At 43.9% G+C, this 14647-nt stretch overlaps 1 protein-coding gene across 1 annotated transcript in view; it reads right to left on the reverse strand.

The window, feature by feature from the left end:
* Window positions 1-12974, reverse strand: part of SSB (small RNA binding exonuclease protection factor La) — a 22633-nt gene extending 9659 nt beyond the window's left edge. Inside the window, exons 1-6 of the mRNA XM_079981093.1 lie at window positions 12827-12974; window positions 6662-6736; window positions 5842-5945; window positions 4570-4744; window positions 2545-2652; window positions 2345-2445 (exon numbers count right to left, since the gene is read on the reverse strand). Of these exons, the coding sequence (XP_079837219.1) occupies window positions 2345-2445; window positions 2545-2652; window positions 4570-4744; window positions 5842-5945; window positions 6662-6727 (554 nt within the window). The 5' untranslated portion in view covers window positions 6728-6736; window positions 12827-12974. The remainder of the gene's footprint in view (window positions 1-2344; window positions 2446-2544; window positions 2653-4569; window positions 4745-5841; window positions 5946-6661; window positions 6737-12826) is intronic.
* Window positions 12975-14647: the final 1673 nt, after the last annotated feature.

Below are 14647 nucleotides of genomic sequence, written 5' to 3' on the forward strand. Positions count from 1 at the left end.
CAGCAACACGTGAGCTCAAACTCTCTTCTGTAACTCCAAGCTAAAGCCTGCCTTCGGGGAACCAACTGTGAACTGAATGTGAGTAAAGTTCTTATTACTTTTAAAAGAAGACCGTTGTGTCTTTACTCTTTTTAAGAGGGATAAAAGGGGAAATTACCAGGAATCTGGACAAAGCCAGATCGGATTGCTTAAGTCAGGCATGTCCAAAGTCTGTTTTGGGGGCCCAATCCGGCTCACCGGTCAGTTTAATCTGGCCCCTGTGGTAGTTTATTTCCTGGGGTAAAATGCAAAAAACCCCTCAATCCTAAAAGCAGCTCAGCTCAACCCTAAAAAAACAACTTTGGGGTAAAAAGCTCAACAAATTTGGCCAGCCCCCACGGCCCTTCACTTCATCAAATGTTGCCCTCTTTGAAAAAAGTTTGGACACCACTGGCTTAAGTAAAGAGATTCAAACAAATCTACCAACGAACTTCCTGCAATATACTGAGGAATGTACTCTGCTACTGACTCACTAGTGTTGAGTGAGGAAGGATAATACAGTAGTACCTCGGGTTACATACGCTTCAGGTTACAGACTCCGCTAGCCGAGAAATAGTGCTTCAGGTTAAGAACTTTGCTTCAGGATGAGAACAGAAATCGTGCTCTGGCGGTGTGGCGGCAGTGGGAGGCCCCATTAGCTAAAGTGGTGCTTCAGGTTAAGAACAGTTTCAGGTTAAGAACGGACCTCCGGAACGAATTACAGTGGTGCCTCGCAAGACGAAAAGAATCCGTTCCGCGATTCTCTTCATCTAGCGGTTTTTTCGTCTTGCGAAGCAAGCCCATTGACGGCTTAGCGGATTAGCGCTATTAGCGGTTTAGCGGCTTTTAGCGGCTTATCAGCTTAGCGGATAAACGGCTTAGCAGCTTAGAAAAGGGGGGGGGGAGGGGGAAAAAGTCGGAAAAACTCGCAAGACATTTCGTCTTGCGAAGCAAGCCCATAGGAAAATTCGTTTTGCGAAGCGCCTCCAAAACGGAAAACCCTTTCGTCTAGCGGGTTTTTCGTCTTGCGGGGCACCACTGTAAGTACTTAACCTGAGGTACCACTGTATTTAATCAATATATCCTCTCCTACTATCCACAACATTCCCACATCTGGTGCCCTACAAGTCCCAATATCCAAGGCCACCTATGCAGCTGAAGGGCGTTGTAGTCAACAATATTTGGAAGGGCTCCAGGTCAGGGAAAGCCGTCTCAGAGGAAAGTGATGGGAGCAGGAAGGCGGAATGGGATTCAGACCTAGGCCGGATTCAAATCCAAATTTTGGGGGTGGCTAGCCTGCATCTCTTCAGATGTTGCTGGACTTCCATCAGCCCTCAGTCAACAAAGCCCACAGGCATGATGGGAAATTTAGTCAGGAGGCTAACAGTGACTTGGGCCAGTTGGCCACCATCTTTCAGGTTAACATATTTCACTGAGTTACTATAAGGATCAAATCTAGGAGCAAGAGGGAGAAAGAGAAGACCGTATACTGCTCAGAAACACAGAGAAGTCTGATGTATCTGATGGTTAGAATAATACACCTCCCTGTCCTTAGTAGGCTGCCAATCTTACTTCAAAGTTAAGTCTCGGGGGTTTTATTTCATAAAATGTATACACCACTTGATAGATTATTATTTGTCGATTTCTACTGTTTACTATAATATTCTAATGGATTATTGAATATTGCTTTGTTTGACAGAAGCTGCTTATTTCAAAGTTACTGTGACTTTTTTTTGCATCGGATCAGATCATTATCTTTGCTGTCTATTTTGTTGCTTCTTCAGCTTGTAAACCGCCTTGCGGTGTACAAATTAAAGGTAAAATGAAATAAAATTTATTTATTTATTTATTTTTAAAAAGCCCACACAGCTCAAAGCAGTTTGCAAAAAGAATAAAACCAATAAGTTGGTTAAGTACAACCATTTAAAGTGTTGTTTTTTTTAAAAAATAAAATAAAATCAGGAATAAACTAAAAACAGATTAAAACACGCAATACTCTACATACCTGGATAAGCTCGTATAACAAGAGTGTTTTTAGCGGGGGCCAAAATGGGTACAGTGAAAAGGCCTACCTAGTGTCAACAGGCAAGGAGTTTCAAAGTTTAGATGCCATTACACTAAGAGATCCAATTTTTGACAAATGTGGATCAGGTATTCTGCGCCAGCTCCGCAGATCAAAGAGGTCAAGTGGGCATATATGGGCAAGGAGATCTTCCAGGTAAACTGGTCCCATGTTGTTAAGGGCTTTGAATACTAACAGTAACACACTGGGTGACTAGTAACAATCTATAAGTCAAAGCATTACGACATCAAATACATAACTCACCTGAACAGTACAATAAGCTCCGTGTCCTTGTATTTTTGGTTTGGAGTTTCAACGAACTGTTTGGCAGATTCGACGCTGTCAAAAACTGCAAATACTGATCCCTGAAGGAGGTAAGAAAGGAGGTGTTTTAATTTAGATTGGTGGAATATTCCCACAGGAAAAAATAATAATTGAAAACAGCTTTGACGAAAAGGAGTTACCTTGAATGTTTTCTGAATGGTTTTCCGCATCTGAATGTTTTCAACTTTGCCTTTACAGTCTAGCCATTCCTTGATATCATCAAGGGTTGCATCCTGTGGGAAACCTTTCTGAAAATTGAGGATTCGGTCAGTTACTTCATATTCAGAGACACGTTTATGCAAACACCTATCTGGGGACGTTTAGGGTATTTACACGGGCGTAGTCTTGCCACCGGTTTGTGAACAATACCCATAAACAGAATGGATAGCGAGCGGTAAAGAATGATATTTGAGAGCCTCCCTCATGACAAGCAAAAATCAAATGTCAAGCAGAATTAGCCCACTTAAGCTAAACTGCTCGTTACCAGGTAACATAATATGGGGGATAAAAATCAATGTTTTTTTTTTAAAAAAAATAAAAAATCAGATTTTTAAAATTTAAATTGGAATTTTTTTATTTAAATTGGATTTTAAAAATAAAATGCTTTTGGAGAAAAATCTTTCTAAAGAGAGTTTTCTTTTTAAGTTACATTGCAGTCCAAAGGCTATTCATCAGGAAATAAGGATTTGTTTTAAGTTTTTCATGTGTGCTAAAACTCTGTCTAAGATGTGTGCTTTTTTAATGTTTAACCACATCAGTTAACAAACTTGTTATTGTTTTAGTTAAATAAATTGTTTAAATAATTTCCAATAAAGTACAGCAGAAAAGCTGTCCAAATATAAACAGTTAACTTATTAAACCTCACAATAATTTCACAATTATCCATGTATTTCTAATAGTATAACCAAATCAGCCATTTTTGATACAACTGCAAAAACTACTCTGAAAATTTCTTATTCCAAAAATGAAACCTTCATTTGGTTGTAAATATTAAGATTATAACAGCAAGAATGAGTCTTTCTGTAAAAAATTATGATTTAAATCAAGTCTTACTGACTAGTGATTTAAATTGATGTGATGTACAGTGGTACCTCAGGTTACATACGCTTCAGGTTACAGACTCCGCTAACCCAGAAATAGTACCTCGGGTTAGGAACTTTGCTTCAGGATGAGAACAGAAATCTTGCTCCAGTGACGCGGCAGCGGGAGGCCCCAATAGCTGAAGTGGTGCTTCAGGGTAAGAATAGTTTCAGGTTAAGAACGGACCTCCGGAACAAATTAAGTACTTAACCCGAGGTACCACTGTAAATCAAATCCACTCTGAAATATATACAACCAAAAAATAATCAATTTGAGTCGTGTGACTCAACTTGCGTCGACTAGACCCAGCTTTTTTAAGCATTGTGGGCTAAAGTCGCTTCTGGGACTCCTCTGTGATTAGAGCTTCATCATTTTCATAGTACAGTGGTACCTTGGTTCTCAAACGCCTTGGTACTCAAACAACTTGCAACTCAAACACTGCAAACCTGGAAGTAAGTGTTCCGGGTTGCGAACCTTTTTCGGAAGCTGAATGTGCTCCATTTTGAGTGTTACGCTTCCGGTTTGAGTGCCACACTTCCGCTTTGAGTGTTACGCTGAGGTCTGTCTGTTTTTGCTATTTATTTTGCATTTTTGCGGCTCTTTTTGTTTTGCTTTTGTGACTGTGTGGAACCCAGTTCAGCTACTGATGGCTTGATTGTGTGACTGCAGTACACTGTTTATTGCTTTCGTTTTATGGATCAGTGGTCTCGTTAAGATAGTAAAATTCAAGTTAGATTGCTGTTTCAAGGGTTGTTTTTAAAAATCTCGAACGGATTAATCCATTTTGCATTACTTTCTATGAGAAAGTGCACCTTGGTTTTGGAACACTTTGGTTTTGGAATGAACTTCCAGAACAGATTAAGCTTGAGAACCAAGGTAGCACTGTAGACCTTCCCTGGGGAAAAGTGCATTTTCAGTTCACTGAGCCAAGTGAAGCCAAGGGCCTACAATATGCTTCCCATAATCCTTTGCAACACACACAGGGTGTCCTCAGTAATGACAGAAATTTTCATGCAGGGCTGGGGTCCCCCAAACTAGAACGTTTGAAATCCGGTTGCATTAAAACACATATCGTTCCCACTTACAATATACACAGATCTGCTTTTAACCGCGTTCTTATATTGCTCCGTCACTTCCGGCAAAGGTTTGTTTGGAGATCTTCGGACTTTAGCTTTGTCTTCGCTAATTTCCATCAGCTCAGTCGTTGATTTTTTCAACGCCCCCACTATTACATCAAAGTCTTTTGTGAGGCGATTTAACCTAGGAAGGAAGATAGAAAGGTGGGTAAAAAGAGGTTATTTGTTTTCTTCTTTTTTTAAAAAAAAGATCAATTACATTAAGTCTCCTCTAAATACAACCTGAGCGAAAATGTGGAAGCGTAGGTGCCCTTTATGATTGGATTACATCAGGAAAAACGAAGAAATAGATGGAAAATCAATATATCGCATAGGAAACGTATTGGACACAAACTCCTTTTGCAGAAACGAAAGTTAATAAATTTGCAACTACAAATGAAAGTCAAGAAACCAGTGGCTGTTAAACAAAAGATTAAGATCGGAAGTGCTGTAAATGGATTTATGAAGATTATGAAAGCAGGAATAAGAACCTCGTATCCTGAAACCAGTGCATGGGAAGTCAACCTCAAATTGTTTAATTCAGTTTTTGAATAATTGGCTCTGTTTTTAATTGGATTGTAACTGGGTATTGTGAAAATGTGGCTTTTATTGGATTTGTACTAAATTCATATTTTTTTTAAAATATTGTTTGCATTGCATTCAGATAACATGATGAAGGCTGCACAAATTCTTAAAACTGAAACCATTACGTTCTACTGAACATACTGGCTTGGATGCCATAGTAAGGTTACGTAAGAAGCTCATAGAAGTAGTTTTACTCCTCAACCTGTAGTTTTCTCCTCACCTACCACTCCTTAAAGCAGGCTTCCTCAACCTCAGCCCTCCAGATCAGTGGTTCTCAACCTGTGGTTCCCCAGACGTCGTTGGACTACAACTCCCATCATCCCTGAGCTCTGGCCTTGCTAGCTAGGGGTGATGGGAGTTGTAGTCCAACAACATCAGGGGACCCACAGGTTGAGAAAGGTTGCTCCAGATGCTTTTGGCTTACAACCCCCATGATCCCTAGCTAGCAGGACCAGTGGTCAGGGATAATGGGAATTGTAGTCTTAAAACATCTGGAGGGCTGAGGTTGAAGAAGTCTGCCTTACAGCCTTGCTGGACAACATGGTATGCAGCACAGGGAAGATGATGAGGGAGGCAGGACTCCTAGGACTCAACAAAAACCCTGTCGCCGCTTCCCCTTCCTTTAAGTTAACTTTGAATAAGCACCCATAGATCTACCTGTTGAATTTGATTAACGTTTCCAAAGTCACCCAGCCATCGTCCAGCTTGATCTTCTCCTGGAGGAACTTGTCCCGTGGCAAGTTGTGGTCGCCAAAATAGTACTGTCACACAAGTACAAAGAGCAACACAAATATTAGAAGCCAAGCACAACCTACTGCTTCATTTAGCACCAAGAAGTCAGCTTCCATGCACACAGGAACTTCCATAAGCCTTTCTTAAGAGCGTCATCGGAATTTATGACACACATTTCTGAGCACCAGGTGAAAAACGTCCGGATTTCTGTTCAACATTTTTAAATGCCTTAACGTTGTTCCCTCAATGGTTTTATATTACAAACTGCTTGCCAGAAGCTTGATGTATGAAAAATATCAGCACAGATGAAGCTACATTATTGAGTTCAACCCCACCACCCAAAAGGCAACTGTAACACTGGTCACAATTTGTGGGTGCTTAAAATTGTTCTGACAATTCAATTCTGGACTGCATCTCAGTCTCCTGAACTGCGTCTCGTCTCATGCGTCATGAGAACAAACGGAGAATTTCTGCAGCTGCAAAACCCTTTATAGCTTCTTGCCTGACTTTTCAAGGCTGTTTTTAATCTTTGTTTTTACAAAACAACTTAAGAAGTACTTTATCAGCGATCGGCCAGCAAAGCTGTGCAGATGAGGAGTCCTATTCCAAAACATCAGGCTGATATTAGGAATAAAACAGTTCTAAGCTGTGGGGAATCCTCATTTTAAGTACTCAACCGAGACAGCTACACAAAGATTATAACAGGCGTTTTGCATTAATGCTACGCTAGTCTCAATATTCATACCTCAATCTGCTGGCAGACTTTCCTTTCCAAGTCAGACATGTTTTCGCTGTCTCCATTTTCGGCCATTTTTGCCACCTGTAATCAGAGCAACATTTCGTATCATTTAAGGACTAGGACTCATTTAAATGGTTTAGACCCCACTTTATCAGCAATTGCCTCTATTATTATAGAATATTATTCTTTTAAATCTGTGTTAAAAACACAGGTATATAAACTAGACAGCAAACCGGTTTACAGTCACCAGGGTGGATAAAAATCAAAGATTTTTTTTATAAAAGAATTTAAAAAAATCAGAATTTTTCAATTTAAATTAGATTTTTTTTATTATATTTAAATGCATCTGGACGATTTTTTTTTTCTAAAGATACAGTGGTGCCTCGCAAGACTTAAAGAATCCGTTCCGCGAGTCTCTTCGTCTAGCGGTTTTTTCGTCTTGCAAAGCAAGCCCATTAGCGGCTTAGCGCTATTAGCGGCTTAGTGGATAAGCGGCTTAGAAAAAGGGGGGGAAAGGGGGAAAAAGTCGGAAAAACTCGCAAGATATTTTCGTCTTGCGAAGCAAGCCCATAGGGAAATTCATCTTGCGAAGCACCTCCAAAACGGAAAACCCTTTCGTCTAGCGGGTTTTTCGTCTTGCGAGGCATTCGTCTTGCGGGGCACCACTGTAGTTTTCTATTTAAGTTACATTATAGTCCAAAGGCTATTCATCAGGAAATAAGGATTTGTTTTAAGTTTTTCATGTGTCTTTTTGATATAACTGTAAAAACTACTCTGAAATTTTTTTATTCCAAAAATGAAAGCTTTATCTGGTTGTAAATATTAAGATTATACCAGCAAGAATGAATATTTCTGTAAAAAAAATGATTTAAATCAAGTCTTAATGACTAGTGATTTAAATCAATCTGATTTAAATCAAATCCACCCTGACAGTCGCCAAAACAAAATGCCTTCTTTTGGCCAGATGGCTCGAAAGTAATGTTTTTCAATAAGACTTTTTGGTTCCTCATTGTGCTGATAAAATATCACAAGTTCAGTTCTACAGATTGTGTTGCTGGTGTGCGAAAACAGACAAGACCCAAGGTTTCCCAGGCTAGATGGCGGAAACATCAGACGCCATCCTGACACCCAGAAATCTTCACTTGGTCGCAAGTGGCCGATGACCAGGTGCAAAATGCACCTGGCAAATTTCGAACGCTGTTGTAAATGTATATCGATTTCCAAGCAAGTCTAAAAAAACATACACCCCAGATTTCAGATTTGAACCATCTCCTGGCACAGGTTCAGGACATCCAGCATCTCCCCATAGCGCTATTTCTTATTTTCATTAGGCGCTATCTGTTACCCTTTGGCAGGGCCGGCCCAATATATTTCACCATTTGAGATGAGCTGCAGAATGGAGTCCCCCTCCCAGCCAGGGAAGTAGGGGTGGGTCAATATCTACATCAGGTCCTGCCACCTGAGGTGGTTGCTTCCACTTGTCTCATGGGTGGGCCGGCCCTGCACTTTGGGCAGCAGAGGACCATGAGCCCCTGTTAGAAACTCAGATGTATAAGCTAGACACCAAACAGCTCCTTAAACCAAGATTAGTCACCAAAACAGAATGTCTAGTTGCCATTTTGGGGCAAGACAACTCTAAATTATTTTCGGTTTTTTTAAGCATAAATTTTATTGAATTTTTCCATATTTCATTTAATTCAATACACATATTCACAACTTATATTATTTGCTCAAAATGAGCTCAGACTTCCTTCTATCTCTCTTTCTGACATCCCTATAGTCTATAACATATTTTTCGCATTCCCGTAGTCTTTTCCTTATCCTATAGTCACCTTAAAATATCACATTCTTGTTTACAAATCAACCTCTTAATTTCACATTACAAAACATTTCACGTTAATGCTACAAACGTTTTTAAATGAAATTATTTTCCAAGGATGGACTGGTTGTGACTGATTATCAGTTAAAACACCTGGCAAGTTATGCTGACAAGCTTGAGCTGGGTTAAGAAATTTGAGAACTTAACAGAAGAAAAGTCACATTATCAAGGGACAGTCCACATATATCCTGACTTCTTTTGCTTAATGGTGACACAGATCGTTCATAACATGAGAACGTCCTTCACAACTATGAGGGCAGCGGGGTGAGGTATCATACTTTTCTGTGTATAAGACTAAGTTTTATTACGTAAAAACCATGCTAAAAAATGGGGTTCATCTTATACCTGGGTAGTGCATAGGGTGGACGTTTGATTGGCTGCTGCCACGGCTGTCAACAGCTATTGTGAGTGTTATTGGTTGCTGCGTCAATGGGTGGTGTTGACTGGCTGACGCTGCGCCAATTGGGCGGGCTATTGTCAGCTTCTGCTGGCAAGGGGACACACGAGTCGGATTTTGCTACGCGTGCAGGTGAGTGATTTTTGGCAACCTCCCCTTAAAAAAGTTGAACAATCCAGGGTAATCCCCCACCCCAAAAAAGCGCCACAACTCTGAGCAATCCTTCTCAAAAAAGAGCTCAACATCTCCCCCCATTTTCTTAAATTTGAGCCCCCCAAAATAGGGGGTGTCTTATACACGGAACGGATGTGGGTGGCGCTGTGGGTTGAACCACAGAGCCTAGGACTTGCCAATCAGAAGGCCGGCGGTCCGAATCCCCACGACGGGGTGAGCTCCCGTTGCTCGGTCCCTGCTCCTGCCCACCTAGCAGTTCGAAAGCACGTCACAGTGCAAGTAGATAAATAGGTACCGCTCCGGCGGGGAGGTAAACGGCATTTCCGTGAGCTGCTCCGGTTCGCCAGAAGCGGCTTAGTCATGCTGGCCACATGACCCGGAAGCTGTACGCCGGCTCCCTCGGCCAATAAAGCGAAATGAGCGCCGCAACCTCAGAGTCGGTCACTACTGGACCCAATGGTCAGGGGTCCCTTTACCTTTATACACGGAAAAGTTTGGTAAGTGAAAACAAGCTGCAACAATTAACTACAGAGTTGTTCACTGCTCTTGTTAAGGCTGTGCACTGAAAGCATTTTGGTTCCTGAAATTGTGCAGGTAAGATATGGCTGATAGCGTTCTATAGGATTGTGGGTATTAGTGTGTGAAAACGGTCAAGATCCAACGATCCCCAGGTGTGCACCTCCAGGTGATGTCAGGTGTCATCCTGGGGCCCAGGAACCTTCACTTGGGTGCAAGTGGCCAATAACTCAGTGCAAAATGCTCCCGGCCAATTTTGAACACTCTGAACAATATAACACAACACGATGGCCAATATCAGTGGCACTAAACACTATTTATAGACTAATACAAATGATCAGAAATTAGAGCCAAAATCTCTAAATCTTCTTCACCAGTTGCCGAAGAATATTTCAAAAGTTCGATACATACCGTATTTTTTGCACCATAGGACGCACTTTTCCCTCCTAAAAAGCAAGGGAAAATGTGTGTGCGTCCTATGGAGCGAATGCAGGGGGGAGGCAGGCGGGGAAAGCCCCCAAGAGCTCCGTACGCTCTTGCGGGCTTTTCCACAGGAGATAGAAGGGACTGACTGGCCGCATCAGTCCCTTCCCCCACCTCTCAGAAAAGCCAGGAGAAGCCGCGATCTCTTTAAAGGGGTTGCGCAGCTTCTGCGGGCTTTTGGGAGAGGTGAGAGAATCCCCCCACCTCCCAGGAAAGCCCTGCACAGCGTCTCCCGGCAAGGAGAGGCTGCACGGGGCTAAAGGGGAAGCCAAAACAGCGAGCGGGATCCATCCCGCACCCTGCCTTGGCTTCTTCCATAGCTGCGCGCAACCCCTCTGGCAGGGAGAGGTTGTGCGCAGCCTGTACGCTGCTCTTTGGGGCTGGGGGGGGGGAAGATTTTTTTTCTTGATTTCCCCCCCTAAAAACTGGGTGCACCCTATGGTGCGAAAAATACGGTACATTAATCTGTCACCAATCTTATCCCCTCCACCCCCCCAAAGTCTTCATCCCACCAATCTCTCCATTTTTATTAAAGGGAGGGCAAGTAAGCAAAAAGATAGTCTCCTAATAACAACAACAACAACAACAACAACAACAACAATCCCTTCCTTTCTGATATGGAGAAAAGCTATTTAGGGAGAACCAACAACATAAACACAACCAGAAAATAAAAATAAAAACTCTTTCCCCTCTTTTTTTCAGGGGTGAGGGAAGAAATGTTTTCCATTTCTTTGTTTACTTTGCCTCTTTGTCTAGCTGTGGGGGGTCCCTCCTGTATTGTTAGCAGGCTCTAAATAATTAGCTGTGCTCTGTGGCACACTAAGCGACATGGGTGGTGCTGTGGATTAAACCACAAAGCCTGATCGGTGGTTCGAATCCCCGCAACAAGGTGAGCTCCCGTTGCTCGGTCCCTGCTCCTGCCAACCTAGCAGTTCAAAAGCACGTCAAAGTGCAAGTAGATAAATAGGTACCGCTCCGGCGGGAAGGTAAACGGCGTTTCCGTGCGCTGCTCTGGTTCGCCAGAAGCGGCTTAGTCATGCTGGCCACATGACCCGGAAGCTGTACACCGGCTCCCTCGGCCAATAAAGCGAGATGAGCGTTGCAACCCCAGAGTCGGCCACAACTGGCCCTAATGGTCCTTTACCTTTAAGTGGAAAGATGATTTCTTAGCAGTTAGGAGGGATGAAGGAGAGGGCAAACATAGCTGAAGACACCATGCCTGAAAATTATCTGCAAAGAATCTTCAAAGTATCCTGTTCAGCAGAGCTACCCCCTGGGAAGCTGTCAAGTGTCCACCTTTCGTTCACAGGTATATTGCCTTGTTCAAACATTTATCACAATGTTATTTCAATACAGTGGTACCTCGGGTTACATACGCTTCATGTTACAGACTCCGCTAACCCAGAAATAATAACTTGGGTTAAGAACTTTGCTTCAGGATGAGAACAGAAATCGTGCTCCGGCAGCGCAGCGGCAGCGGGAGGCCCCATTAGTTAAAGTGGTGCTTCAGGTTAAGAACAGTTTCAGGTTAAGAAGGGATCTCCGGAACGAATTAAGTACGTAACCAGAGGTACCACTGCACCGGTTGACTCAATGGTATGGTGATTTATTGCCCAGCCCTGCTGCTGGACCCTTACCTTAAAACTGGGGTCCCCAGCGGTTGTTGGACTACAACTCCCATCATCCCTGGCCACGTGGTCCTGCTGGCTAGGGATGATGGGACTTGTAGTCCAACAACAGCTGGAGATCCAAGTTTGAGAAACACTAAGAGATTAAAGAGCGCCACTCTTTCTAGATACCAGCCACAGATCCCAAGAAGTCACGCCGCATGGCTGATATCAGCCTAAGCTCACTTTTACCAAATGAGATACTACAAAAAAAAACCAGAACTCTTCTCTTGTGTATTACTCATGTGAGAAAGGGAAGCAAAACAAAAACCCGAAGGATCGGAAAGTCGAGCCTTTGCCACTCCTCCGTGAGCATTTGCAGTAAAGGACTCCCAGCTGCCAATCAAGCCATCCTCCACGTGGTCCAAACCTGCGCGCACAAGAGCGCAGCATGGTGCTCTTCCTCGCCGGCCACCTCCAATAGGAAAAAGCTCCCTGGGCATTTAAAATGCAAGTTTCTCCCTTGAACACGTCGCCTGCGTGTTCCGAGAAGTTCCCCGCTCCGCCTTCACGCGCACTTCGCGTGCGTTAAAAGCAAAGCCAAGAGAAAACACGCGTGGGAAGCCTTAAAGCGGGGAAAGAGACGGATAACACACCCCATCACGCCAAGAGGCGCATCCGTGCTCCCCAAAGAGACCCCACGACCACCGCATTCCGGGGTTTGACCTCCACGTGTAGGTCACGTCTGGAGAGCGTTACAGCGAGCAAGCGCCCCGGGGAAAGAAATCTCAACTCTCCTGGGTTTTGAACCTTCTGCTGCGCGCACACGGGCCCTGTTTGTGGCTCAGCTCCTACCCCGGGCTGGGGGGAAAGAGCAGGCCTCGTCGTGGGAACCCGTCTCCGGCGGAGGCGCGCAAGCAAGCCGACCCTCCTCGCTCCCCACCCACCTGCCCACCCGGTGCGGCGAAGCCCGAAATCCCACCCGGGGAGCCCACCCGGGACGCACGTGGGGACGTTCACCCAAGCCTGGAACGAGCTCCGGGCAGCCGCGCGCAAGGCAGGCGCTCCCCAAAAACTCCCGAGCCAGGATTACGCGCCTGCGGAAACGAACCAACCTTCGCCCAAAGCAAACCCCGGCCTCTCCTCCGCTAGATCGCGTAGGCCGCCGGCGCCGCTGCTCCGTGCGCCTTTACGCGCTCCCGTCCTCCTCTCGCCGGCCAGCCCAGCAGCCTGTGCGGCGCTGGCCGCACCCCTTTCCCCGGCCCGGCCCACGAGGGCTGGGCTTCCGCGGCGCCCGCCTCCTGAATCCGGATCCTCGGAAGGTGCCCAGCGAGTAGCGGTTGGTCATGATCTCTCCCTCCGCCGGCAAAGGAGCAGGGAGCGGGCGCGCACCGTGCAGCTCTTAATATGATCGCCTTGGGTGCGATTCTATGGCTAAACATCAGGAAGAAATTACTGACAGTAAAAAAACAATATTCAGGGTAAAGCCAGCCTCGTTTGTTTTTTTATCATAGCATAGCTGAACTATCGATTTTGTTAAAGCTGAAAGTGACGACAGCCTCGCAGCCCGCATTGGAAGCTAGGTAATCAATAAAAAAGTAAATAAAGCACCTCTCTGAGCATGTATGAAGTACACATCTCTGATTATTGATTGATCATAAGCTGCAGCACTCACCTGTTTGGCAATCGGGTACAGATTTGGGCATAACATATCTCATTTGAGCACAACCATTGCCCTGCTTTTCAGCTGCGGGTTATTATCCCCTTGCTCAGGTCAGTCAAACGGGATTGAAGTCTTCAAAGTAGTGTGAACTTCCATAGAATTTTCCATAAACGGGAAGAAGCAAAACGTTTCCATTAATATTAGATTGGTTATTGGGGATTCGGTGTACTGTATTTGTGATTAAATGAACGTACTTAACTACAGTCGGATAACACATTCGCTGAGAAATGGGGTATATTTCTAATGCATTGGGACCTGAACGTACAAAAGGCACGATGGTGTACTATTGATGTATTGCGTAAGTATACCGCACCCCACCCCCCGGACTGTAGCCAATGATATAATTATTTATTGGATTGCTTCTTGAAAGCCTGTTGGCATGCTTGAGAAAAAATGGCTGAGGTTACTTCAAGGAAACGGTATTCTTCCCTCTTGGTCCTAAACACATTTCCAGATGTACTACAGGCAACTCCCATTTTAGCCACTACCAATACTGTATGTGAGCAATCATGCACATGCGCACACCACCAAACCCTGAAATGATCCAGGGTGAACAGGGGTGGAATACAGTGGTACCTCGGGTTACATATGCTTCAGGTTACAGACGCTTCAGGTTACAGACTCCGCTAACCCAGAAATATTACCTGGGGTTAAGAACTTTGCTTCTGGATGAGAACAGAAATCGTGCAGCGGCGGCGCAGAGGCCCCATTAGCTAAAGTGGTGCTTCAGGTTAAGAGCAGTTTCAGGTTAAGTACAGACCTCCAGAACGAATTAAGTTCTTAACGCGAGGTAATGGGGTGTTTGCAGGCTTTTTCAATTGCACACCATTTCACAGAAGCGAGCGATGACCCAGAATGCAAGCCCTACACAAGTTGGGGGTTGCCTGTGTTTTCAGTGGTATAAGATATTAGATTAGTCTTTTATTTTTCCCCATAGTTAATGAGCACATCTTGAAAAAGGGTTTCAAGTAGTGTATTCCTTATAATTTAGAAAACAGTGCAGCGTTTTACAAATATTTATCAAATGCACAACATACTTAATGTGAATTAAATATAAATTAAATATAAACAACAACAATAAATACAATTGTAACGAGAACCTGAAAGCTCTACATTCTAATCCTTTCCGGCTTCCAAAAATAATAATGTTCCAGGTATAGTAATAACTCTGAAGTCGTGACCGGAACAGTGGCAATCACAGTTTGTAAACATT

The sequence above is a fragment of the Podarcis cretensis genome (genome assembly GCF_951804945.1).
Source record: "Podarcis cretensis genome assembly, chromosome: 1".
In the NCBI taxonomy this organism is placed as follows: Eukaryota; Metazoa; Chordata; class Lepidosauria; order Squamata; family Lacertidae; genus Podarcis; species Podarcis cretensis.